This window comes from Helicoverpa armigera, chromosome 13 (assembly GCF_030705265.1).
Source record: "Helicoverpa armigera isolate CAAS_96S chromosome 13, ASM3070526v1, whole genome shotgun sequence".
Taxonomy (NCBI): domain Eukaryota; kingdom Metazoa; phylum Arthropoda; class Insecta; order Lepidoptera; family Noctuidae; genus Helicoverpa; species Helicoverpa armigera.
In genome coordinates this window covers 6,744,172-6,770,205 of record NC_087132.1, presented here as the reverse complement: position 1 = coordinate 6,770,205, position 26,034 = coordinate 6,744,172, and the positions used below count along the sequence as shown (strand labels likewise).

Sequence of the window (26,034 nt, the reverse complement as noted above, 5' to 3'; positions counted from 1 at the left end):
TGCTAAGAGGTCACGCCTGGCGCACATAAGGCGATTTGCTTTAGCCGAAGATGGAGTAACAAGATTATTAGCATTCGCATCTGAGGATATACGAGAACCGTCTTTTGCTCGACGATATGTATGTAAATAATAAGTAATATATATATTAAGCAAAATAACAGTATCAAAATTTATATAATATTACTTTATGTCATAGGATTAACAAAAAGTTAGTTATTTAATTACTTAAGTAAATAATTTAATTATGTTTACATGAAATTCCTGAATGTCATGTCTTTGTCTATTAAAAGTAAATTCTAAGCATAAAATACATACGTCACTTTTCATGATTTATCTAATAACGATGCTATGTGTACAGTGTGCAAAAAAAAGAAAACATTTGATAACGTAGTTGACACAACACGGACTACCACTGGGAAACCCAATACTTCACATATTTCGTTTTTTGCCACTATATTATTACAACGAACCGGAGCGTCGATTTGGAAAACACAAAAAAATATAGCTTCCATGTTTTTACTTCACACACGGTACACACCACTTTGGCTCCAGATTCCTATATTTTTCTTTACTGACAGCCCTGTAAGTACAATCTGACTTGTGTACGTCCATCACTTCTGCAAATAGCGTCAAGTGATTCGGGATTTGTTGCTACAAATCCTCGTGCGAGCTTACAATACCCCGCGCTATTCATACTACGCCGCTACGCCGCTACGGCGTAGTCTTTCCTTTGTCAATACATTGACGAAGTTTGTACCGAGATTAATACTCGGTTATTGGCTTTAGAATGTGCTGAAGTAACTATTAAGAAAGTTCTCCGTCTATTTAAAGGTAGAATTATGAAATTCCTCGTTTAATGTAGAAGTCTGGAAGCAATGATAATATTCAAGGACAAAATCAAAACGGTAAACACTCCTACACCTAATTTTGTATGTATCTCTAATGACTCTCCAAAGACACTATACGCCTTCGGTCACACATTAAAATAGCACAAGAGAAAAAACATATCAACAAATAAAGAGAACATTCAAGAAACTTTTCATCGAGAACAGATCGCGAATCTCGTTACTTCCTACAAGCGTGGAATGTTTGCATTGTGCAGTGTCCTTCCACATTGAATAGCTCACAGTGTACACGACTCAGTCACTCAGCACACGCGAGGTATGTACGTACACAGAGCCACACAAATTCTGCGGCGACAGGCTATGCGTTCAAGTGATTTCTTGCCACCACACAATTGGAATAATCTAATCTTTGCGAGAAATCTGTGCTGAGGCCATTAAGCCTGCCTCCCAGTCATAATTCACCCCAATAAGTTGACGCTTACGTTTTTACGTCGTCCCCACTTCGTATCTACTTGAAATAATTATTTTATAAAGAACAATCATTGTGAATTTCATTGTTTTCTACGGTAATGAGGGAGCTATTCTTATGTCGGAGTATAGCTGACTAAGGGTGACTAACGAGAGAGTTGATTGAGGGGATAGCAGCTTGTTGCCTGGGCTTTATCATGCTTCAGGCCTGACATTGTAATAATATGGAAGGATCTCTTACTTAATCATCAAGAATTCCATTCTATTAATATGAAAAATAATAATACATCTGTTTAAAAAATCAGGAAACCTCAAGTAGTTTTGCACTACAAAGCAGCTGAATTGAACCGTATTGCAATAACAATAAGATTCGTTAAATCGTATCTCATACTGTTTACAATCACGGACATATTCTGCAGCGCAACAACTAACAAGGCATTGTGACCTCCTCATTGTGCGTTATGCGGAACGGATATTCCTTCAATCAAAGAAGCCAACCGATCGTGAGGACGTTTCCCCAACTTTATTCCGCAACTGCGACGCCTTATTCTATTTATATTCGCCTTCTAATACGGCTTTTGTACAGCATTTCTTTCCATTACGCGTGGTATTAGAGATTATATCGGGCACGCGTAATATCGTATGACCTTAATAGAATAAGGATATGTGCTATGTTGGCCCGTTCAGCTTACGTATGAATGCATGCTCGGCTATCATCACGTACGGATAGCTACTTAAACATGGGGACACATTGCCTGCAGGCTTGTCGTGCTGGATCAGTAAATAGAGTGTGCCTAAAGCTGTATTAACCTATCAGTAGATTTGACACGAATTTAATAAAGAATTTATAAACACAGTATTTTAAGTGCTATAAGTAATTAAACTTATTTAACGAAAACATTATGTCGTCAGACATTACGGAATGTGATAAATTATCTATTTAAAAACAAGAACTCCTTATATCGTTTTGTATTAAATGACCTGTCCAAACACTATTACTGCACAACAAACGCTTGCCTCGTCGTCTACCCCACGTTTGTCTTCCATAGTTACGTCCCACGCCTATTATGTGAACATATTAACAAGGTTTTATTCAAACAAGCTAAGAAGCTGACGTATCAAAATGGAAGGCTAAACAATACCTATTATCTTCACAGGGGCCGAGATTGAAACGATCTTGCTCGTAAACAGCCAGGGTTTATGTGGAACATGTTTAGTGCAAATAGCTACTGGATAAACCGCTATCGCCACCTACACGTGTTTCCTTTCATTATCATTCTTAATTCTTTCTTGTATGCGCGCCCCGCAAAGAATAAGTAGATTAAAACAAAACAAACTCCGACGTTTACCTCCAGAATACTGATGAAAAGCTACAATCTACTTGAGATTTATACGAAAATTATGAAATACTCCAAAATTTGGGGAGAATTTCTCGTGAACTTGAAGGATCGGGATGTAAACTGTGGATTGGAGAACACTCATCACGGATCTTATCAAACCGAGTGTATAGTAGCTGTCAGTCCTTTTGACCTCTTGTCGTAATTATATTATGATCGTGTGGCTTGACGTTAATTTGTGAAACTGCTCGGAAACCCAACGCTTAGGTGGCCGGGCAGAGAGCTCCGTACCCGATTAATTCAAGAAGTGGAATCCTCTGTGAATTAATGGCACGGCCCGTCGTTCTGGGCCTATTGATCGAGCGCCCCCTGCCCGGAGCGGGAACACCCTCACATATTGTTTTCGAATGAGCGTTTTAAATCAACAGAAAAAAACATCGACCTGTATGTTCTCATTAATTAATTTTATATAGATTATAGTAAAAAGATTGACTTAATTAGCACATTACCTACATGGCATTATCTTAAATTCTTGAAATAACCTTCCTGGTCATTACAAGTAGCAACCGTAAAATCGCTAGCTCGTTAACAATTCGTTCGCATCCATTATTTCGTGTAATCCGCTTACCTATAATAAGGACAAATAACCATAATTCAATGTAAATGTCCCCTTACCCTTTGGAGATGTTATATTTATTCCGTGTTATCAAAAAAAGGAAGTTTTGTTATTGGTTTTCCGAAGAAACTTCAAACAAGAGCAGTTTTAGAAACACGAAAAAGCAAATGCGGTGTGGCTGCCATTTATTATATTTTATAATATTTTCTTTTCCCGATGTCCTTAATAGGGATCGGACCTTTTGCCTTTTTAGCCCCTTGGGGAAGACATGGCGAATATTATTTCGCCCTCCACTAAGGGTACTCTTAGGCCCTTTGAATGTATTATTAAACTTTTGTTGTTATCGAGATTACAATAAAATGGGTATCACATCAAATCTGCGTCTTTTGTTATTGGGCTGACATTCATTTTCCTTTCAAATGTGAACGTCCACGTGGATTGATGAATGAAAAAATGTCGTATAATATTATAATAAAACTCACAAATTATAATGCACGTCAGCCATATTGGGGCGGTACTTGAGAGCCCTCTCGAAGGCTACTTCCGCTTCCGCGGTCCGTCCCTGTGTGGTCAGCACGCTGCCCAAGTTGCCGTATGCTGTGAAAAACAAAGTTTTGTTAGTCGTGTGCCAAATTCTATATTCTATACATTATATAAACGGGATAGAATGGAGTAAGGAAGTTTGTATTCAATATTGGTTCATGTATCGTCAACAAACCTTTTCCTTATTTTTGTCCTTTTTGTCTTTATATAACTTTATAATACCCAATCTGTCAACCTATTACTAATAGGTAGCTCACCATACATATGGAATAGAAATAAGTATATACCTATATTGAATATTGAGTGGTGAATCTTTCCACAAGAAAACCATGAGAACAATGGAAAAATTGTGCCGAAGATAATAAAGCTAGGGGATTATAGATACGTATGAAAGAAAAAGACATACTGCGCCGACCCTAAATAAATTAGGATAACGGCAGGCGGATGATGATGATATCGCGTAAAAAGACAAACGCGAAACTCCGCATTTTCTATCTTCACTAATAAATCAATTTACGTCGTATTACAGCTTTGCTTAACAATTGCGATATAATAAATTACTTTATGGATATATGTATCTAAGTAAGTTATTAATTTCCAATAGACTGACATCAAGATACGTGAGTACATCACAATAGAATAACGTCGATATTGTTTTAATTACTATTCTATTATACAATCAATTGAACGTTATTTCACTTATTATAATCTGAAGTTAATGTAACAACAAATCATTTGGGTATTAGTTGTGCATTTAAAAATAAATTGTGATTTCTATTCGCCACATTTAAAGTTAAATTTTAAAACATGCACCAGTCTGATTGATACATCAACAATTAAAGTCACCTAGTTCCTGTTTTACACATAACATAATTAAGTGTAAGAATATAAATATAATAACCCACATGATCCATCATTTTAATCCAGTAACGAAGCAGACGACAAAATTTCATTAATTATTCATATTTATGAGCAGCAGTAAGCCGATTTATTATATTATTTCAACACAAAACTGCTTTGAAGTTTATTACTCGACTTATCCAATAACAAAAGTACGAATATTGAGATAATGTGTTTGTTTTGTAAAGTATAAAGATTGCTCCCGGCTATGCTTCTACGGTGTGAGTTTAATTTTCTGCGTAAAAATTATGTGTTTAAATAATATTTTTTTTTCCGTTAAGTATACATTTTTTACTGTGATTCGTGAATAAGAATAAAAAGAGGCATCGAATTAAATTGAGAAACTGAGAGGTCTGTATGCAAATAATGTTTTATTATGAGATGACGGCGCGATAGAAGAGTATGGAAGAAGCATATTTTCTGTACCGATCCAAACTAAAATTCTGGTGGACTGCATGCATTTTCTAAGTCTATTTTGGAAAATCATTTTTACATCAAATATGGTCACCAAATCCCACGTACCGTACCGTACAGACCCATATACCACATGTGACCAAGTATACCCAGACCATACTTGTAGCGGTCTGTGGTGTTGGCTCCTTTACAGTAAGACGTTAATGGTCTGTATGTGGTGTATTAATAACAACGATTAATTACCATGACATCAAGTGGTATGATGTGCTTGATTATTGGAACATCTACCTGTTTTGTAACTGGCAAAAAAACTGCTCTTACGGTCTCAGGCTTTTGCGTTTAAGAATAAACAAAGGAAATGTTTTCGTATTCTAGGTCAAGTGGTTGAAGTATAAAAAGACATTGTATGGAAATTATTAAGATGTAATGATATCAAGAAATCATTTGAGGTAATATCCATCTTACTGTCTTAGGCATAGACATTAGGCATGTTGAACAAGAAGAAACTAGTAGTACTGCTGGCATAACTTTGCAATATATAATCAAACAACCAGTTATTCAACACACTACAAACTCTCTAGTTCAAAGTGGCAAAACCAATACACGTTTTAGATTTTAGAACTCAGCGTTTTACTTAGCTATATCTCAGTCTATTAGACGGGTGTCATGTACGGGTATGATTGGGCCGCGCTATCACGCCGCCGACCCATCTCCGGTGCACAGCGATCCGCTTTTACCGAATAAACATTAGCCTCTCTGCGGTCCTATGAACTCCTGGTACCCACGAGTATTCGACGCAGGCATTTCGAGTTATCTCACAGTATTATCTTTTGACAAACCCTTTTCAAAAGTACTGTAATGAGAATTCAGTCCTTTTCTATACAATGTATGTTTCGTTTTACGTAAACTGTGTTGCGAGCTAAATACTTTTAGGAAGTGTTTATCCGACACGGTCTGCTGCCTTTGTGGGGATTAAGTTATGAAACGCAACTTGTAGTCTTTTGTTATTTAGCGGCTTTCAGGTCCTTAAAGAATAACGCCAGCTGTTTTGTTATATTGAAATGCTTATTTTGAATAACCCTTTCTCGGTTTTTGCATTAATTTCCACCTAGTGCCTAGGGTCATTTTTGAGACGAGGGTTGTGACTGACAACATGCTGACTACAAAGTAGCTTTATTTACCCAAAAAAGTGACTATTTTACTTATTTTAATATTTTCAAATCATATTAAATCAACAGCTTCTACACACGCAGGAATTCCAGCATTACGAGCGGGTGCTTAACCACACTGAATGCGAAAGCTTAGTCGATTAAATTCGATTCAAGGACCACTCCGCGCGTCCGTAGCCATGCCGGTAATATACCCGTAAAATATTTCACTGAATACTCTATGAATTTTATAAAGGACTTTAAAGTATGAATATGGAATTAGCTGGATTATGAAGTATATAACTTTTTTATTTTAATATTTGGAACATTTTGGGCCCAAAATGTTAGAATCGAAACTAACTTTCAATGTCGAAACTTAAATATTTTAAGGCCAGCTTTTGGGCCTCGAAGAAGTTTCAAAGCCTCATTATCATCACGGCAGGTAAAGAAAGTTGGCCCTGGAATATTTTTGATTTGAACCTAAAAGTAACAAACATAGGTAGATTGAATTTTCTTGGAAACTACCAGCAAAATAATATTATCAAACTTTAAATATACTACAAGATATTGACAAGTCGTCTACAATATTGAGAATTCACTGCCCTAACAACTTCCTGGATTTTTAACTTTATCAAGAATTTTGAATCAAATTCTATTAGCTATATTATGATTTGTGCAAGTCAGTGGTTTCGTTACAGTCTATCATTGCCTGTATGGCGTTTGCAAGTTCTTATCAAGAGGTGTTGCCAACTTGTTGCTATGAGCCAAACGGCATATAAAAATATTTCTACACAAATCTTACTATGATAAGTTTATAATAAGAAATATAATAATCTCTAGCGTTTAACAGCATATAAAGCTGCGTGAACCCTCCTCCTATTATTGCTAATTTAATAGGTTCGGACAACAATAGCCATCGGAGGGCGCCTTTATTTTTGGGGTTGATCCGGTTAAGAACCTACATAAAATGCCCTAACACTGGAGATTCGGTTTATTGAAAAGTAGAATAAGAAATGGCATCCCGCCGGCCTATGAGGACTTATGCTAACAAAAGACATTATCAAACAGAGGCAATGGATTTCCGAGGGATTCCTTTATATTTATGGCCGCGTACGTTACTATTCGGCAGAAATCAAAGCACTTTTACAAAAAACCTTCTGCCGAAATAACTTCGACCCTCTCAAATGCTGTGGTTCCGAAAAATTACCTGTAAATTTGGTTCGTTTGAGGATCGCGAATCAATGGCCATAATCGTCGGTAATCCTAGGAACCCTAAATCGTACTTTTAACAATTTCACGTGTGTTTACTGTGAGCGCTCATCCGTAAAGAGGCGATTACATAAAAGTGTAACTGGGTGCTTCCCTTAAATAGGGCACATCAAAAAGAAAATAAAAATCTTATCCCATTTACGATCGGCACCATTAGCTGTAAGAAAAACATAGAGCGAAAAAATATAAAAGAGACACGGCGTTACTTAGTCGTTCCGCTGATTGGAATATCGGTCTAAAAGCTTTTTTATGTACCCACTTACACGGGAAATACGCGAAACATTGACGTTATACCCGTAGGTGTTTATGTATGCTTGCTTGTTTATTGCGTCATATTTTTTCTTTTAAAGTACAACCTGTACCTGGCCATATTTGCTCACTCGACATTCGTGTACAAACAGCTACCTTCAGTGGAGTTTATAGCTGCGGCATTAACAATCAAAGAATCGGGGAATGAACATTTTTACAACACCATGAGGCTCGGCCTTTAAAGTAAGGAACCATAATTGCGCCGATGGTTTAATTACTCGACTAACGAGTTCATATAACTAGAAATGGTTTCTCTATTTCTGTGTAAACGACGGCTTAGAAAGAGAAAAATAAACGTTTCACGTAGTTCTGCGCAGGTGTCGGCTTATCAGGGATTACTGGGCTATTAAAATCTTGGTCTCTCTTAGGTTTACCTAGTATTTTAAGCAAAAGTTAGAAACGACTGAATTCGAATTACAAATACAGTTATGAATTACTAAACTAAAAATAGTTCCCAACCTGAGTTTTACAAAAGCACTTTTATAAGCAAAAAGCAGCTTACTACTTAAATAAAGTTTTCTATCATAAAATTCAGACTGATATTACAATGTAGGCACCAAAAAACAAAGCGGTTTTATTTGTAGTGCTTTTTTATTTATTTATTTATTTTTAGCCCATACTGTCCCACTGCTGGGCAAAGGCCTCCCCATCTTGCTTCCACACTTCTCGATCTTTCGACCGAGCCCACCAGTCTCGACAATAGGCGTCAAGGTCGTCACGCCATCTCTTCCGGGGCCTACCCCGCCTGCGGTGTCCATCCTGAGGTGTCCACTGAGCGACGATAGTGGCCCATCTTTCCGGATGCATTCGGCTGACGTGTCCGGCCCAGTTCCAGTGTAGTGCTTACTTTAACTTATTGAATGAGTACCTATTCCATTCGTGTTGTATAAATATCCCCAGATTCTTCAGAGCCCTGCCACAACGCGTGGTATCGACACATAATGGTCAACGTTTTTGCAAAAACATTATATTATGTGAGTTGTCATTTTTATCACCTTGAACAATAAAATAACGTGCCCTACACGACTTAAGTTTATACCAAAATGTTTTGTTTAGCCTCAATACTATTCAATGTTCCAATTTCGCTTTTATTATGTAGAGGTCATCTTTTGTTCGTTTTCTAATCAAAACTCTATAAAACTGAGGCCCAGAGCCCTGTCTTTGTGTTACAAATTGAAAAACACATTGTTAGGCCGTTGATTAAATTACGCCTTCGCAGTTATGAATGGACATCTGCACGAACTTCACAGTGACGGATTGTCGTTATTGTTTCTTTATTTAAAGGTTTCTTATACAACGAAACCTAAGTTTTTGTATTTATTTTCGCAGTCTTCTCGAGTTTTGTACTAAGCTTTTTATCAGCCTTAAAATAGTTTCAAATTCTTTATTTTTCCCTCCCTTTAAAAGCAAAGTTCTAAAGTAATTAATGAGATACTAAACAATAAAGACTGCACTCTCAACAAAATCTATTTATAGTCTGCAAATGGGAAATCCCATCCATCTCCTTATTAAGCAAATTGGTATAATGATATCGGATCTCTCACAGCTCCTACGTAAGTAAGTTAGTGACACCTAAGTAGCCGTAAGACAAGTTCGAAAGAGATAATGGCGTTAATCTGTGCGAGTCGCCACTCGAACCAGTGCTATCGGGGCAAAGATGGCGACGATAAACCTTAGGCTTAACCGATAACATCTGAGGGGACGGCCGACTGCTGTAAGAAATAGCCTTGTAATGAATCGGTATATAATCACCTCGTACATGATACTACAATAGAAGGAAAAATAAACAATTGTTGTTGCTCCTTGTCCGAAGTAGCTAATAATATGTTTACGATATTCATTTCGATTTTCAGAAGCCGTTGACCCCGGAAGGTAAACAGAACATTAAAGAAACTTACGATGAAAAAATGTTGAATATAATTATGAATAGCAACGATATGAACATTAAATTTATTGATATGACCTCGACTGTTGAACTCTTTTTATTGTAATGTGAGTTAAGTGTGGAATATAATGGCTTAATCAAATTAAAACGTATAAAGTCTACATTACCACTCATAAAAGCTATTTTGCTTCATTCATAACAATGATATACAACCCGTTTATTGCACAAAGAAAACGGTTGCACGATATGTATGAAAACTTTTATTTATATACGGAAAAGAGCTTGTTAACATGCCGGCGTCATTCGAGATAAATCTTTTATTTATTTTATCCTTCATCATTAAAAATGTTCCCCAGCTTATTGCTACTTATTTTTAAAATAGATAACAAATACGTTTTCTCGAGAAAAGTCCTCATTTCTGGCAGAAATAATAAATAAGATGTGACAAAGCTTTTGGAAGCAGGAAGGCGTATTATGTACGAATAATCGGCCGTGACTCCACGCCACGTGTTTCGGGATGAAAGCAAAATGTTTTAGTAATGTTTTGTTGTGATACAAACATGTACTTGAGAAACGCTATGTTCTTGTTCGCGTAATGATTTGGATTCCTTTATTACAAATGTTACTACAAGTTAGATGTAAAATATTTGCTTACAATTTGACCATTTTATTGCAGATTACCACCACACAATTAAATTGTTAATGAAACAATTAACATGAATATCAAGAAACAACAATCGCATTAATTGCACCGCGTCCTAAGCTTCGCGAACTGGCATCGTAACTAGGCAGCTTAGCGCCAACAAGCATCAGATCAAGTTAATTGAATATTCTGCGTGATGGTCGCAGTGTTAATCCACTCTACGTACAGTTCAATAGATCAGTTATCACGGCAAAAGGTGTATTGGATAAAGCCAGCTTTAGAACGATTACATCGCCTCACCGTCCCCTGTCCGGGCAAATTCGAGTAATAGGAGGCGCCTTGTGATTGGCCAGTTTCGAATACCCGCCAGCGACAAATTGGATACAGTTAGCCTCTAGGTCATGTTACTAAAAGATAAAAGGAGGAATAAAGGCCACTTCAGATTGGATGAGGTTCAACTATCGCTTCGATATAACAGCGTAAACTGTTGTTATTATTTTAAATTATACCCTAACGTTGTAGCTGAACGTTAATTAAGTAAACGGGTTGTTTAAAGAGGATCTAGCTTTGATAGCGACTACCAAATTAGTACTTGAGTAAGTAGGGCGTTTGCTGATGAGTACTGAAATACCTATCTAATTTATGTATAATTATGAAGAGGTTTTCAGTTGAAGAAGTCTCGTTTTCGTGTGGTATAAAAGAGCTCCCTTGTGACGTAGTTTGTCAAAGTTTAATGAATAATGAAACTAAGAAAAATATACGTAAGTAGGTAAGTATAAGTACATCTCTACAAATAAATGATTTTTAGGTTGAACTTTGTATCAAATAAAGACGTGATATTAACTTTAACGCTAAAATCAAGACTGTATTAAAACAAAGGTAACCTATTTGTGTGCCTTTCTTAAGTGGTCAAAAAGGTTGTCATTTCACATAACTGGCGGTTCTATGACTATTCGGACCAATGACTGCACTGAATTTGCACATTTTTAAAGACACGATGCTCATTACTGAAAGCAAACATGCTATATAGAAAGAGAGGGGATGGTCCATTCCAGCAATCAGTATTAAATTCAAGAGAAGAATTCTTTAGCCAAAATAAATAAACAATTTTCAAGAAAAAATACATCAAATATAAACAATCAATGTCTACTGATTTGAGGTGTCAATTACTCGTAACATGAAAGCAATGATTACCGATTCGAACATAATGTTTGTGTTAGTGATTCGCTTCGAAAAGGTTACCTAAACGCTATCAAAAGGTCAATATCATCGATAATTTTATGGTTTTTAAGTAAATCACAAAACAGTTAATTATATTTTAAGGTACTATTACTGAATGTATCTAACGAATAAGTAAGAAGCGCGTACCGTAAAAACCTTGAGGTTAAATATTAATGAATGAACAAATAAAAAAAAATAAACACAAACAATCTTAAAATTATTACCGTCCGTATATTTATTATTTTATTTTTATTTATTTCAATGATTCTAATAACTTTAGTTCAAACAAACAAAATTACTAGGTGTAAAAAGTAACACGATTACTTTTTTATTTGGTATTCTAGCTAGAAGTAAACAAGGAATTCTAATATTTGTCTTACTTGTGTTGCTAATGAAATATACATTAGGTACTTAAATTTTCTCAACAAGCCAATAAGACATGTAGGTAACAAATGACACGTTCAACACATGTAGGTAAATAGTAAACGCAAACGAGCGAAAAAAATATATCCGTGTTATAAAAATGAGCCTCAAAAGTTTTCATCCTCATAAAAGCGTCAAAGTAAAATGCTATTAATTTCCATTCCGTATCGTGAGCCTTGTGTGAGCTCAAAGTTAGCAGTGAATGTCCCGCGAGGTATGCTAGCCCGGTTGCAAACGACGTGCTCCACCGAGCGTCGCACAGCTTTCGAATTTGCGTACTGAGCGCATCATAAACAAAGCCTCGCCGCTGACATTTGTGGACATTGTACTGACTGTACCTACTGATATAATAAATTTACAGTAAACCACGTTTATTGTAAACAACGACCATGTAAACTTCAAATTTATTGGTGTGTTCAAGAGATGTTTTCCGACAGCGGTAAATTGTCAAGAGCTGGTTTTATTGCTGATTTGGGTAATGGGTAAAATTTCATACTGTTTCACTATTATTTCAAAATAGTACACAAATTAGATACCAAACTTCAAACATTCTTTAAAAAAAAACCTTTTGAACAACTTTTTTTGATAAAAATATGAAATAGTCTAATAACATTCACAAAAAGTTTTTCCACGCGAATATTTTAAAACATTGTACTTAACTTTTCCAAATATATTCTAAAACAAAATAAAATACATTTACTTCGTATGATCTACGAATGTTGATGAAAGACTTTACAACCTCCAACTACAGTTTAACTAAGACGCCTAAGTTCAAATCCGAATAAAAAATAACTAGGTACATTCCAACATGCGAATTTCAGTCGAAATATTAATGTTAACGCACTCACGACCTTAGTATGTGTGGACTTTATTAATGGAAATAAGGTCATTGACACATAACACAAGTTAACCAGAAGGTACAAAGGCTCTAGGTACCTTATATTTATCGTTTACTTGACATAGCAAATGGGCAATTACTAAGCAATTTTTCACGCTTGCCACAGGTTTCATCAGTCAAGGATTATACAGATTTCTACCTTGTTTTTTTTTTACTTTTAATGGCACGGGGTACTTATGTGCACCCCAGACAGGAGGGAACATTGAAGGGTTATATTGACTCTCACCGACTAAAACCACTCAGTGCTCATGTGGCTGCCTGAGAGTGGCCTATGGGATTCGTTGACGCATTCACCATTAAAAACATGCTAACGTACTAGGTACTTACTCATACTTATTTTATATTTCCTCCATACTGCCGACACTTAAAGCCAATAAACTGTAGGAATTTTCCACAACTTCAACTAAACAATCAAATATGACCTGATTAGTAAAACAGTTGAAAATTTACCAATTATTATACCTTCCTAGTTTCGTAGGTAATTCATACCTACGCACCGACAAATTGGAATGGTAATTATAGTTTGAGAGAGTGGCCTGTATAAATAGTAATACTCAGCTTTATAATGGCTGTGTAATTGTTCTGTCAATGAGATTGTTAAATACAAGGATGTTATTACATAGGAAGATTAAAAACTTCACCCGTTTATGACAAACTAGCCCTTTTCCTACGGTTCCACCCGCATTCCGTGGGAACTACTGCCCGTATAAAATATAACTTATGTTACTCGGGACGAGTATAGCTTTCCAACAGACAAAGGATTTTTTCAAATCGTATCAGTAGTTTCGGACCCTTATACATACAGACAAACAAACAAAAAACATGTTTCCTCTTTATTATACATATTAGTGTAGATTTTAGTACCTAATTACAATTTTCCCATTTATGGTTTTCCTGTTCATAGACAAAATCGGTAAAACTATGTTGTCAGTTTGTGAACCACGCTGTGTTAATCTAAGAACAGATGGCCAATGGGGCTGAAAAGTTATTTGATTAGTGACCGCATACCGGGGAGCGCAATGTGGTTGTTAGACCACTGGATGCGGGCGATGAGAGACCGGTCAGAGCGACTGTATTTTGCGTCAGTTATGTGTTGCAATGGGCATTGTAGCTGATGAGTTGAATGATTGTCTTTTATACATACTTGTCCAACTTGACTAACGTTTGCTTCTTAAAGTATGTATGATAAGGAAACTAGAGTGGAATTAAGAAAATAATAATTTTTTTTTTCATACGTAGGAACTTTAAAACATTCTTTCAAAATATATCTAACAATGAATCTGTGGCAATAATTGTATATATAGTTCAAATTGTACATCGGCCTTTTAAATAAGGAAAGTATTACATTAAATGGTATATTTCTGTTTTACATCAAAGACTGTCTTGTTGATAAACCATCGCTTTGTTTAAACATCAGACGGGTTGTGTTTAAATTTTCCTCTTTTTATTTTATTTAAAATTGTATAAAATCTGAAAGAAATAATCTTCTTTTTGAGGCTTAAAATATCCACTCCAACAAACAGCTTAAACTTATTGTAATTAGAAACTTAGTACTTAACGATCGTCTCCATCTGCGAAAAGTTATTTTGTCTGAAAAGTCTGTTTATACTTAAATATAAGTACCTACGTACACTTTTAAATGGTTTTAACTTGTGAATAACATGAGTTCTTAATTTATAAAATATCATAGTTAAATTCATCAGCATTGCATGTGGGTTTATCAATAAAGTGTATCTCTCTAAATGTAAAATTCTTATTAACAGTCACGTGAAAGCTAAATAATGTACGTATATACGTCTGAGCTATATTTTTACTTAACACTTTACAAAAGGAAGAATTTTGTATTACTATAGTGTTCAGTTCAACCGTAATTAAATGCAGTTCAATATAGGTATTATGTACTTTACGATACCAAATTGACACAACATGATGCAAAATAAAAAGACAAGACAACACCCCAAAATGAAGCTTTGCAAAAACAAAACAAGAGTACTTATATGTACCTCGTCTTACTAGCACGAACTATCATAAAAATAATCTAGAGCGCGACATCTTAAGGTCGCTTCATACAGCTCCCCTTAGGGAATATATAAAATGGCCAAATAAACACAATCTAAATTCATATCTCCAAATAGGTTAACACTAGATTTTCGTGGTTCTGTATTCTCTGGCATTAAATTCCCATGGGAACAAACAGTCACGCCACAGATGCGGGCCGAAGGTCCCCAATATTTTACAAGTGATTTTGGATCTCGTAAAAATAAAAGAAGTTAGATAGAAACTTTTAAAAAGCAAGTCGGCCCTCTTATTTTTTCCTCACAAACCCACCGTGAACAAGTTGGATAGTTTTACATCGGAGACCCTTCGATAAAGTGTCATAATTTAGGTGAAATATTGTTTTTCTGGCGAGGGGAGCATATTTCGTTATCTTATTTGTGGTTTGTGAATAAGTTACAGTTTTTCCTTTCAATAGTATATATTTACCAAACTGACTTCGGAGACCTGTTGATAATAATATTTATGAAGTTCTTCAAATATATGGATATATTTGCGGATTATTGAATGTCTGTTTTTGTTTGTCAGGTAAATAATGGAGGAGTTTGTAATTTATGTTAGTTTCCCTATTGCATCTCCTTGTGTCCCATATTTTATGTTTATCTCAGAAAATATTTCCTTTTGTTTCGCAAAAGTGTTGACATGTCTAATGTTCAGTAAATGTCTTTGTTACTTTAGATATCATTACATAATTAAAGTTATGACCACAGAGAGAATACGTATTATGCTCGTAGTCGTACCTAAAAGGAAAAAAAAGACAGTTCATCGGCATGATAATTAGATTGTTTTATACCTGAATGTGATGATAAAATAATAAGCCTTCTAATTGCCGACACCTTATACGCGGTAATCACGCTGATAAAATATTCATGAGCAATCGTTTTACAAAACACGACTAATATAATATTCGAGATTGAGTCGAACATTCGTCGTATGAAGGGAGGCAAAATGAGAGCTATCAGACGAAACTTTTCTCTTTGCGCGAAAGTTTGTGATGTGAACAGAAACCCGGGGCGGCGTCCCTCGGGACGCACATGCATGTTTAATGGCGTCCTAGAAAGGTCAAGAGTCTGAATGTGAGTGGAAGTAGTGAATACATTACCAGGTCCCGAGTGGCCAGGTACTGAGGCTAGCAGGCGCGCCGTGACAACCTCTTTTCTAACTTACACGAACTAACACGCCGCGGACAGGTAGTTTGTAGCTGTCTCTCAAACAAATTAATTGTGTCTTAGTTTTGAGCAGTAACGAGGGAGCAACTCAAACAAACTTTTGAGAAAGGTACGGAATGGAAGTGTTGGTTCCCCTGCGCCAACATTATGCCGTGAACTCGCAAAATTTTGCCACGACGTTGACTAACGGTTAGTACAACTGGCCGGCTTCGAATTGAAACTTTGTTCCACTCCAAAATTGTATTACTTACCTACTGTGCAATAACAAATGTAATTAGCACAACACTGGATTTTTGGAAAGGATTTTCATCGTTGTAAGAATCATGTTAAAACAATGTCAGCAATGACATACTTGTGACATAAAAAATACGGTACATAGCAATCTTACTGCAGAATTCCGCTAATTTTAGTGCGGAACATAAAAATACTACAAAATTTATCAGCTGACGTCCTCCCGCTGAGCCGTAAGAAAAGAAATAGGTCAGTATGACGCTCATAAACGAGGGTTAGCAACTAGTCCCGAGTCGCGACCTACGCACTGTTGCTATACAATGCCAACGCAGTCTCAAGTGGTGCTTACACTACACTGTAGGAAAGGGTGACAAAAACTTTTATAAAATCTAAGTAGAAAGTCGGAATTCTTTTACTCACCTTTTGGAGGGTTAATTCGCAGTGCGCTTCTGAAGAGACTTTCTTCGTCGCGCCAGTCAAGGTTCCTCCGCATGGTGTAACCGCACATGGCAGACAAGGTCACGAGCAGGGCCAACATGAACAGCCTGCTGCGCGTCTCGCCGCGATGCCAGTTCCGTGTCAACACGCCGGCCCCCAAGCCGAGCAATAAACAGAAACCAACACTCGGTATGTATAAAACACGCTCCGCCACTACGAAGCCAACGTAGAAAAGTAAATTAGTCGCAGGCACGAATGGCAGTACCATAAACGCCATGAACATCAGCAACGCAACTTGCGGACTGCGATAGACGCTCCTGTGCGTGGTGCTCGCCTTGGACTTCGCAAACGATATCGGACAGATGCAACTAGAGTTGTGCATCGTTATGTTATTGTTGTTGCTCGCGCGGCACACACTCGTGTGCTCATCAGTGAGTGAATGTTTGCAGCCAGTGCACGGACACAATAGCTTTTTAGATGATACATTCTCTTTGTGCGGCGCATGATAGCTTTTTCTTTCATAACAGTCTTGTCCTCTATTATACTGCTTGCTACTATAATTCCATTTGTGCTTAATTTTACAGTTCTGTTTTTTGTAGTACTTTGTATCACGAAATAAATTGTCTTGGTGCTTTTTGAATTCATTGGTAAGTGTTCGCCAGGTCACTTTTGAAATGACGGCGTAGAATATCGCAGTGGTGATATTCCGGGCGTCGAACAACGTCGTTATTCTCGGTATCGAGTCCATCGACCAATCGAAGCTCAGATGAAAAGGGTATAAAAGGAGGAAGAAGTTGAAGACGGGGAGATAAGCGAAAGTATAGAGGCGCGTTAGAATTGAGGGGTCTCGCGACGCGGGGTTATCAGCCGCCGCGAAGGCTGTGGGCGCCCCGGCGAGCCGCAGCCGCCAGTACAGGAGGGCGAAGCCTCCGGTCCCCAGCGCGCAAACGCTCCGCCAGCGATGCTGAAACAATAAAAATATATCATAAAATATCGATAAACACAAGCGAAGCGTTCAAGTGAGAAGTGAACAGTTGACTACGTCAAACTTTTGAGAAAGGATCTAAAAGTATCAAGTTATTCCCAATTCATAAAAATAAAGTTTATTCATAAACGCAAAGAGGAAAGTTAGGTATTTGAAGTTTTATTTTTCTAAATATTGTTGGGAACTCCATGGTGATTGATTACCTCGAAGCAATATTTCATTAATAACTGTCGAAGAATTTGCCGCGATGTAATAGAATTATAGTAATTTTTTATAACCCGTCGGATGCGTGGTTTAAGATATTACAGCAAGAAAAGCAAAATAAATTTCCTATTTCGCAACAAGATTAAGAATAAATATAAATCCGTTTCACCAAAAGCAATACCAACTAAGTCACAAATTAAGCCATATCCTTATAAACAAACAATCCGCTTCACAACAATCAAATCGATCTCAGAGTCGAGAGATTAATGACCATTTTACCAAGTCGTCAACCGAGCAGGTTTTCCACACAGATTTATTTGTTCGCGTTTGTTCGAGATTCAACCCTATGACAGGTGTATTTACGGCTCATGTCTTAACTGGCACGAGAAGGACGGTATTAAGAACTAATCCTCGTCGCACCAGAACGTGTCGTAAGGTGACTAAAACTAGTGGGAAACTGCGGTGGCTCTACAGCTCACAGCGATATACATCTTGAGTGATATATCTAGATCTAACACTATCATTTTATTTTGTGTACTACTCGATTGCGTCAAACGTGTTGTAGCTTCGCCACTTAAATATTCAGCATAACAAAGTGCTCGGTTATTTTGATTACCAACAAAACCAATTTCATAAAATTTAATGTTTCAAACCATTTAGTTGATGGACGAAAACCCTAAACGTGTTATAACCTAATCAAAGCAAGTTTCTTCTTGGAAATCGGAATAATATTGAACTGAACTGAATTAGATTTTTCCAGAAAATAGTAGCACAATAAGTGTATCTTCTAGTCAAAGTGGCACACCCGTCAGCAGAACTAATAATTTTAAGGCACGGCGAAGGCACCCCGATAAAACTGATTTATAAAGGAGCGAATCGCGGCGAGACGTCCCTTAGATTATTAAATTACTAGTAGCACGTACATAACGCCGACCCTCTTTCAGGCACTATATGATTAATATGAATATACGATCAGTTAGGTATTTTAATCTACTTAAAGTGGTGTTATTATGAAAGTTTTCATGGTTATTTAGTGGCGGCGGGTTCGATCCGCGCCGGCCCGAGCTGCTGGCTTGTTAGTTGCGGGAAGCTCGAGGAAAAGATTTATGAAGGTTACCGCGTCCCCTGCCCGACCTGGCCCAGGGGAAACCCCCCGCGGAACTAACGACGCCGTTTCGGATTTCTAGCACAATTTACACCACCGAGGGAGCAAATCGGAAATCTCGGCGAAACTTAGATGAACTACAAATTAATCAATCCGAATGAGGGGAAAGAGCCTGAATAATACAACACACTTTCTGCTCTTTCACGATTTTCCTCTCCTAATACGAGTATAAAAGGTATTTAATAGTAGCTGAATAATGATGTTCAAGACAATTACATGCCGAAATTTTATGCCGACGTCATAAGGAAGTTGACATGACATGGCAGTTACGTAATGTAAATACGGAAGATGTTTTTATGTTCCAACAAACATCCAAAAACGTAATTATATCGGAAAGGATAAGCCGGAATATATTAATAAATTCCGGTAATACGTAGCTATGTGAAGTATATAATTTGGCGTAAATTGTCGACTTGTATTTCATCAGGCAAGTTGAAGTCAAAGCAAATAACTTAATGAAATAAGCGAGCGAGCTTGGCCTAGACGTCAGAGCTGCGCTTATCTGGAAAATTTACTGGCTGGCTGACATTGCCATCGTCGCCTCGCAAATGCCGACTCATTTGCCAGTCCGTTTGAAAAACCCTCAGCATTAAGTAGTAACGAATCTTTATTCAAAATACCCGCATTTATTTGAATCAGGAATAATATTATACTTAGCAAGATTAAGCACGATACCGAATGAGACACCATTTTGTAACTAAAAATATGTATAAATATGATCTCGTGTAAAGATTCGGTGTTCCACGACTAGACTAATTATGTTAAGCTGGCAAAAAAGGTCTTACTAATGTTTTCACTTATTCGTATTACTCCCAGTAAGGATAAAACGTTCCAGCTAATTATGTCCTAATTTATGTCTTTTGGCACCAGATCTAGATAAAAAACGAGACGATTTAACACGAAATCTTAGTACCTAACTTATGTGAATCATCGAACGAATTGCCTGGCAAAACCGCTTATTTTTTGGGCAAAATAATCTTCTGAGAGGCTTCCAAAATGAAAATTATATCTTACAAATAAAACGTTGCCACAGAGATACCCTGCCTATGAACTCATAAACTCGGCGAGGTAGACGACGGTGCCGAGGGCTCCATTAACTTTAATACCCTCATAACTACATGACGAAATTTCTACAACAGGAAAAAGCTCTTTTAATTCCGACCGCCAAGGTCTTCGACAGGGAATGACAATATTTTTATACCGCTACAATAATGCGTAAAGGTAGTTTCACACTGCGCGCCTTGGAACGCGCCGGCCGCTGCCATCTTTGTTATTCAGGCGGAGTTATTGTGTGAGGAACGTATTGGAGGACTGTGAAATACCCTTGTGAAAACATGACCTTTGTTGTTGACCTTGTAAGCCTGACCCTTTATGTTTATTGCAGGACATGAGTTCTCACTATTCTAGCTATGATTTTATAATCACCACAGTACGCTAAAATTTCAGCGCACATTTATTAAATCATGTCAGCAAACGAAAGTTTTCCTAATGTCTGACTTGCGTATTCAAACAAGCACAGAAAGTTTTTGTTTCTCGCTTTGTCTAAGTCCCGAAAACAGGCTACACATGCATTTTGTATTGAAAGTTCCTGCACCTCGAGAGTGAGCGAGTTTTCAGACACATGCAGTGTGTTGGATTAAATATGGCAACATCTACTGAACATGCACTGAAAATGGCGGTGCTTTATGCTGTAATATTTTTTCAGGAGCGTCTGAATCTTTGAAATATATAAGTCAGTTTTGAAATGAAAATTAAGGGACTTGTTTAAGGAGTTTTGTGTGCACAAAAAGTAAGCTGTGTAAAAAAGCTTGTACTTAGATACAATATTAAACAAAAATGCACGACACAAAGGAACAACATTTATTCTTTATGTTTATGTATGTTGCAAGTAATATTTGTTGTACGGACGGCAGAATTTCAAGCAAAAGTCATCATAAAGTTATAAACTAAAATTGTTTAAACAGGGACAATAACCTCTTTGGAAACATTCAAGACAAACAGCAAATAAAGCAATGCTGACGAATAACAGAGTACAATAATCTCATATTTCATAACTTGCATTGCAATTTCTAAGGTAAATAAGCAAGTTTCCTGTGGCGAACAAATTTCATATCGTCATAAGCAGGTAACTGGTGAAATTCGAGTCACGTAGTCACAGCAGCAAATAATATTATGAGAGAAATCGTGTCTGGTGGGAGTATAACTTCACCGGTATTCCGTCTCAGACGTGGGTGCCTGTTCTTATTATTTATACTAGCGCTGCCCGCCGGCGTCACGCGCAGATTTTCCGTGCTCAATTCATATTGTTAAACTACAAATATTTTTATGCTGAAGAGCCTGGGAAAATATTTATTATGTTGATCTTGAATATTTATTTTCCTACAGCAAAGAAATAATAACTGTTCTGTTAACATCTAAATATTTACTACGAACCATAAATATTCATTATGATAATTTGTGGAGATATTCATTAGAAAAGTTTATTTAATGAAGTCAAACTATCATTTATTCGAGCGTGATATTTTATTAACATAATTTGACCATCTTACTGTGGAAATGTTTACCTTGTTTTTTGTTTAAAGTACGAATATAGTTGTAAGAAGTGTACGTTTGTATTACGCTGTGATTGAAACGTCGTGAGTTACAGCAGTGTCGACATCTGTTGGGTCGTGAGCGAACACGCGAGCTGCGCGTTCATTAGCACTCTTATCTATGTATTACATCACAGTGTTTCACGTTTCTTACAGTTGAATAACCAAAAACGCATACGAACCGCTAATGGTTCTAATAGATGGATAGAGAAAATATGGATGCAAGGAATTCCAAATAACAGAAATGAAAGCACTGAGAAGAATCTAAAACAAAGCGCTGTAGGCCTGTGTAAATAAACAAACCTAAACTTGATCGTTCAATAATAATCCCGTCATTTTTAATTCAACTCCAAACCAATAACTCAACAAAGTGACTTCTGTTTCACAATATTTATGTTTTGGCTAGAACGTTTGTTTTGACTAAAGCAAGCCTGACCTTCGAGTGTCGCGTAGGAAAAAAATAAAAGTAATTTAGCACGTACCAAGTTGTTTTTAGAAAAGAGCAAAGTTACCCGTGAGCTACGCCGTAGCGAGACCTGACAGCTGCTACGTGTGCTACGGGCTACGACAATAAGCCATTATATTATTGGGGCCGTTAAATGAAACAAAGTTCGTGACGCATACGGCATAACTACCGAAAACTGGCTAAGTTCTCAATATCTAGAAAATGTGGAGAATGTGGAGAATGTTTAATATTTTACTCGAAAATGGGAGCAGAGCCCGCATTATTTTAGTTTCTGCCTGTCTGTTTCATGAAACAGACACTTAGCTACGTAAGTACGTATTGCTATAGTAACGCAAAAGCGATGTATCCACACGTTAACAAGCGGAATTTAATCTGATCCACGCTGAGATTATAATTTGGAGTTTTAATTGGAGGTTAGGTGTGTTCGTAATGATCGATTTGAGCTTCAGTTCGCTTAGTTCTTTCGAACGGTGCGTGTTTGCTCAGTAGTAGGTATTACGTCCGCTCGGTAAATAATGGTAAACCGAGTATTTACAGTGACAGTAAATGTCAACAGAGTGTTCGCTTTGTACCGACTGTTAGAGCAAACAAACGTAATCCTCACCGCTTCGAGGAACAGATAGTCTTGGATGGGGGAAGGGTGAACTGAACGATGAAACATTGTTCCTCCACGAACCGGTGAATGGATTCAAGTTTGTTTTTCAATTTGTCATTCGAATTGTGCCTATTCAACAGATATAAATATTAAAGGGTGAAAAAATCTTTGGGTAGAAGTTTGTCTATGAAAAAGTTTGATAAACTTTTAAGATGAATAATAAATAGTTGTGAACTGTACTTCATATCGATTTATTTTATTTTGTGTCCTTTTGCTGCACCAGAGATACGGAGTTTTACGTAAATAAGGTCAATCTTAAGTTTTTATTGTAAAATATAAACTGTGTATAATGCATGTAGTAAAAATGTGCCATAGTAAAAAGATTATCTAATCAACAAGTATGCCGAAAGATTTTTACATATCTATGTATCGCTATCCCTGTACGTTGTATTATGCACTTTGAGTGAATTGATGGGATCAATTTAAAGCAGCATTTAAACATTAGTTAGCAATTTACATAATACATTATGAAACCTAGATTTACCACGAACAAATCTTCATAATGTTAGTCTTAATTACAATATCTGAGAAATTTAGAGTTGTCGTGGTGGCCTAGTGGGCAAAGAACCAACCTCTCGAGTATGAGGGCGCGGGTTCGATTCCAGGTCAGGCAAGTACCAATGCAACTTTTCTAAGTTTGTATGTACTTTCTAAGTATATCTTAGACACCAATGACTGTGTTTCGGATGGCACGTTAAACTGTAGGTCCCGGCTGTCATAGAACATCCTTGGCAGTCGTTACGGGTAGTCAGAAGCCAGTAAGTCTGACACCAGTCTAACCAAGGGGTATTGGGTTGCCCGGGTAACTGGGTTGAGGAGGTCAGGCAGGGCAGTCGCTCCTTGTAAAGCACTAGTACTCAGCTACATCCGATTAGACTGGAAGCCGACCCCAACATAGTTTGGGAAAAAGGCTCGGAGGATGATGATGACAATATCTGAGAAATGCCTCGAGCTATTGGGAATAAAAACTCCATTAGGAATTATTTGAATATAGAATAATGGTGATTATTGCGAGGTAAAGACTCCCAACACGATATTATGGGTTCATAATGTTACCCCGTAAAATTCTTGGAAGTTTAATAACTTTTCTACCATTTTTAATTTCGTCAAAGATGTTCTTACTATCGAGATTTATCAAGGTGATTTGCAAAATCAAAAACAGAAGCTGGTTGTGGTATGGTGTCTCAGAGAAGGGTTTCTCAGAGAAGTCTAATACAATGTATTCTTTGATTCGTCTGAAATAAAGGCTGAACTGAATAACTTATAATTCAAGCACCTAAAAATGGCTTAACAACAAAAGTACAAATAAGGCTGTTGCTCATATGTTTTACTGATCAATTAACAACACTTGTCAAATTCTAAAAATACATCATCAATTAAAAATATATTTCTCATCACCAACACATGGTCAGTCACACTCTAATTGGGTCAAACTTAAATAAAAAATTAAAACGCTTGCTATACATATAATGTTACCCCAAGAATGTTATACGTTTGTTGTAGTTAACTGGGGTACAATAACCACTTGAACTTTCGTGTATAACGCTCATAAAATTATCACAAAGTTACGGCGAAACTTAAAACAAGCTGTTAGTAAATTGATCCTAAAACAGAGGCGCGTATTTAACAGTACGTAGTTTTAAATAACGCTGTGAAAGTGTTTTGTTTACGGTGATATTTAGTTAAAAGTATATGTTATAATTTACTCGTGTGGAAAGTATAAAGATTTAATTGAATTAGTCTAAGTTTTTTATGAAATTCATGGTTTGAAGAAATACATTAGTCAAATTGTTTTCTGCCTGAATTTAATAATATATATTAAATCATAAACCTACCTTTCCATAATTTAGCTAGTGTGTAATAACCTGAATCTGAACATTTCAAAGTTGCTTAAGATTTCAAGGTAACTTTTTACTAGGTTACTAGAAAAGGCCCTAGCTCCAAGCACGTTTCGTCAACTCAAGTGATTATAACTTATTAGTAAAGTTTAGACACGGCCAAAGTCATCTGATTAATGAGAACTTTCATTTTCAGGTGTACCTATTAAAATTTAATTTTAAAACGATAAAGAACAGTCTTCTGATCTTAAAAGTTCTATGCAATTAATACTTTTTAATGAATTTCGAAGTAGGCCTTACAATAATTTTTAAAAAGGTCTTGATTCGATTGACACGCGAAGGACAGAAAAAGATATCGAATTTCTGACATTTCATGCATGCAACAATGAACTCTCCGTACCGTTCATAATCCCCTATATATACACTTTACTGCCTATAACTTTGCGTTACCCTTTAATTTAATAAAGTAGCGGTCAATACTCACGAAGAACTCCTTCGGGTATTAAAATGAGCCCTCTAAATTATGAAAATATAAACACGCCCATAAAACACATAAGTTTATTTTAACACCGAAATTTTAATAAAACTACTAATTATTCCTTTGCGTTGGTATATTTTATGTTTAATAATAGTACTTAGGTATGTGTATTTTGCTTTTACCTTTGACATAACGAGTCCCTGTGGTCAATGTTTGCATAGGTTCTACCATACCGGGTGTATATGGCACGTAGTGAAAGCACGACGATACCCGACGAGGGTAATTAAAGAAAAACAAGTGGCGTCTGGTCAGTTTCCACTTGGCAGCTGAAGTGGACGGTCGTAATTGCTTAATTCCCATTTACACTCAATATCCGCGAATCCTGTTCCGAGTACTCGAACCATAATTAGGAGGTCAGGACACGTGTTCAACTGGTCTGTGTATTATCCGTTTCTTTGTACCGACGCTAACAATAGATATTAATTTTTGCTCTTTTATTTTCTCTTTCTGCACTCCGTAGTTTTCATTTGTGCATCAAAAAGGTATATGTATAGTTTCCACATATTTCAGACAAAAAGTGTGCGGTCCGAGACTTAAGAGGAATTTTAGATCGGAACATTTTGTTCGGAGAGTTTTATGTAAAGTTTAGAATATAGAGAAAATCTTATTCTTCTCTTGCATCAGCTTTCCTTCAACTTGTAAAAGCATTTCTTGTATAATATCGGTTCTATAACTTTATAGCAGATAACTTTATTGCATTTTTATCGAGCTTACACCTAAATGATGGCTCTTCAACAGACAAATCAATGGTACAGGAAAACCTTATATAAAACGCATAAT

At 36.6% G+C, this 26,034-nt stretch overlaps 1 protein-coding gene across 1 annotated transcript in view; it reads right to left on the bottom strand.

Moving 5' to 3' along the window:
* LOC110370738 (protein O-mannosyl-transferase TMTC2) overlaps positions 1-26,034 on the bottom strand; it is an 83,915-nt gene that overhangs the window by 14,019 nt on the left and 43,862 nt on the right. The window contains exons 4-5 of the mRNA XM_021326653.3: positions 16,795-17,776; positions 3,749-3,863 (exon numbers count right to left, since the gene is read on the bottom strand). Of these exons, the coding sequence (XP_021182328.3) occupies positions 3,749-3,863; positions 16,795-17,776 (1,097 nt within the window). The remainder of the gene's footprint in view (positions 1-3,748; positions 3,864-16,794; positions 17,777-26,034) is intronic.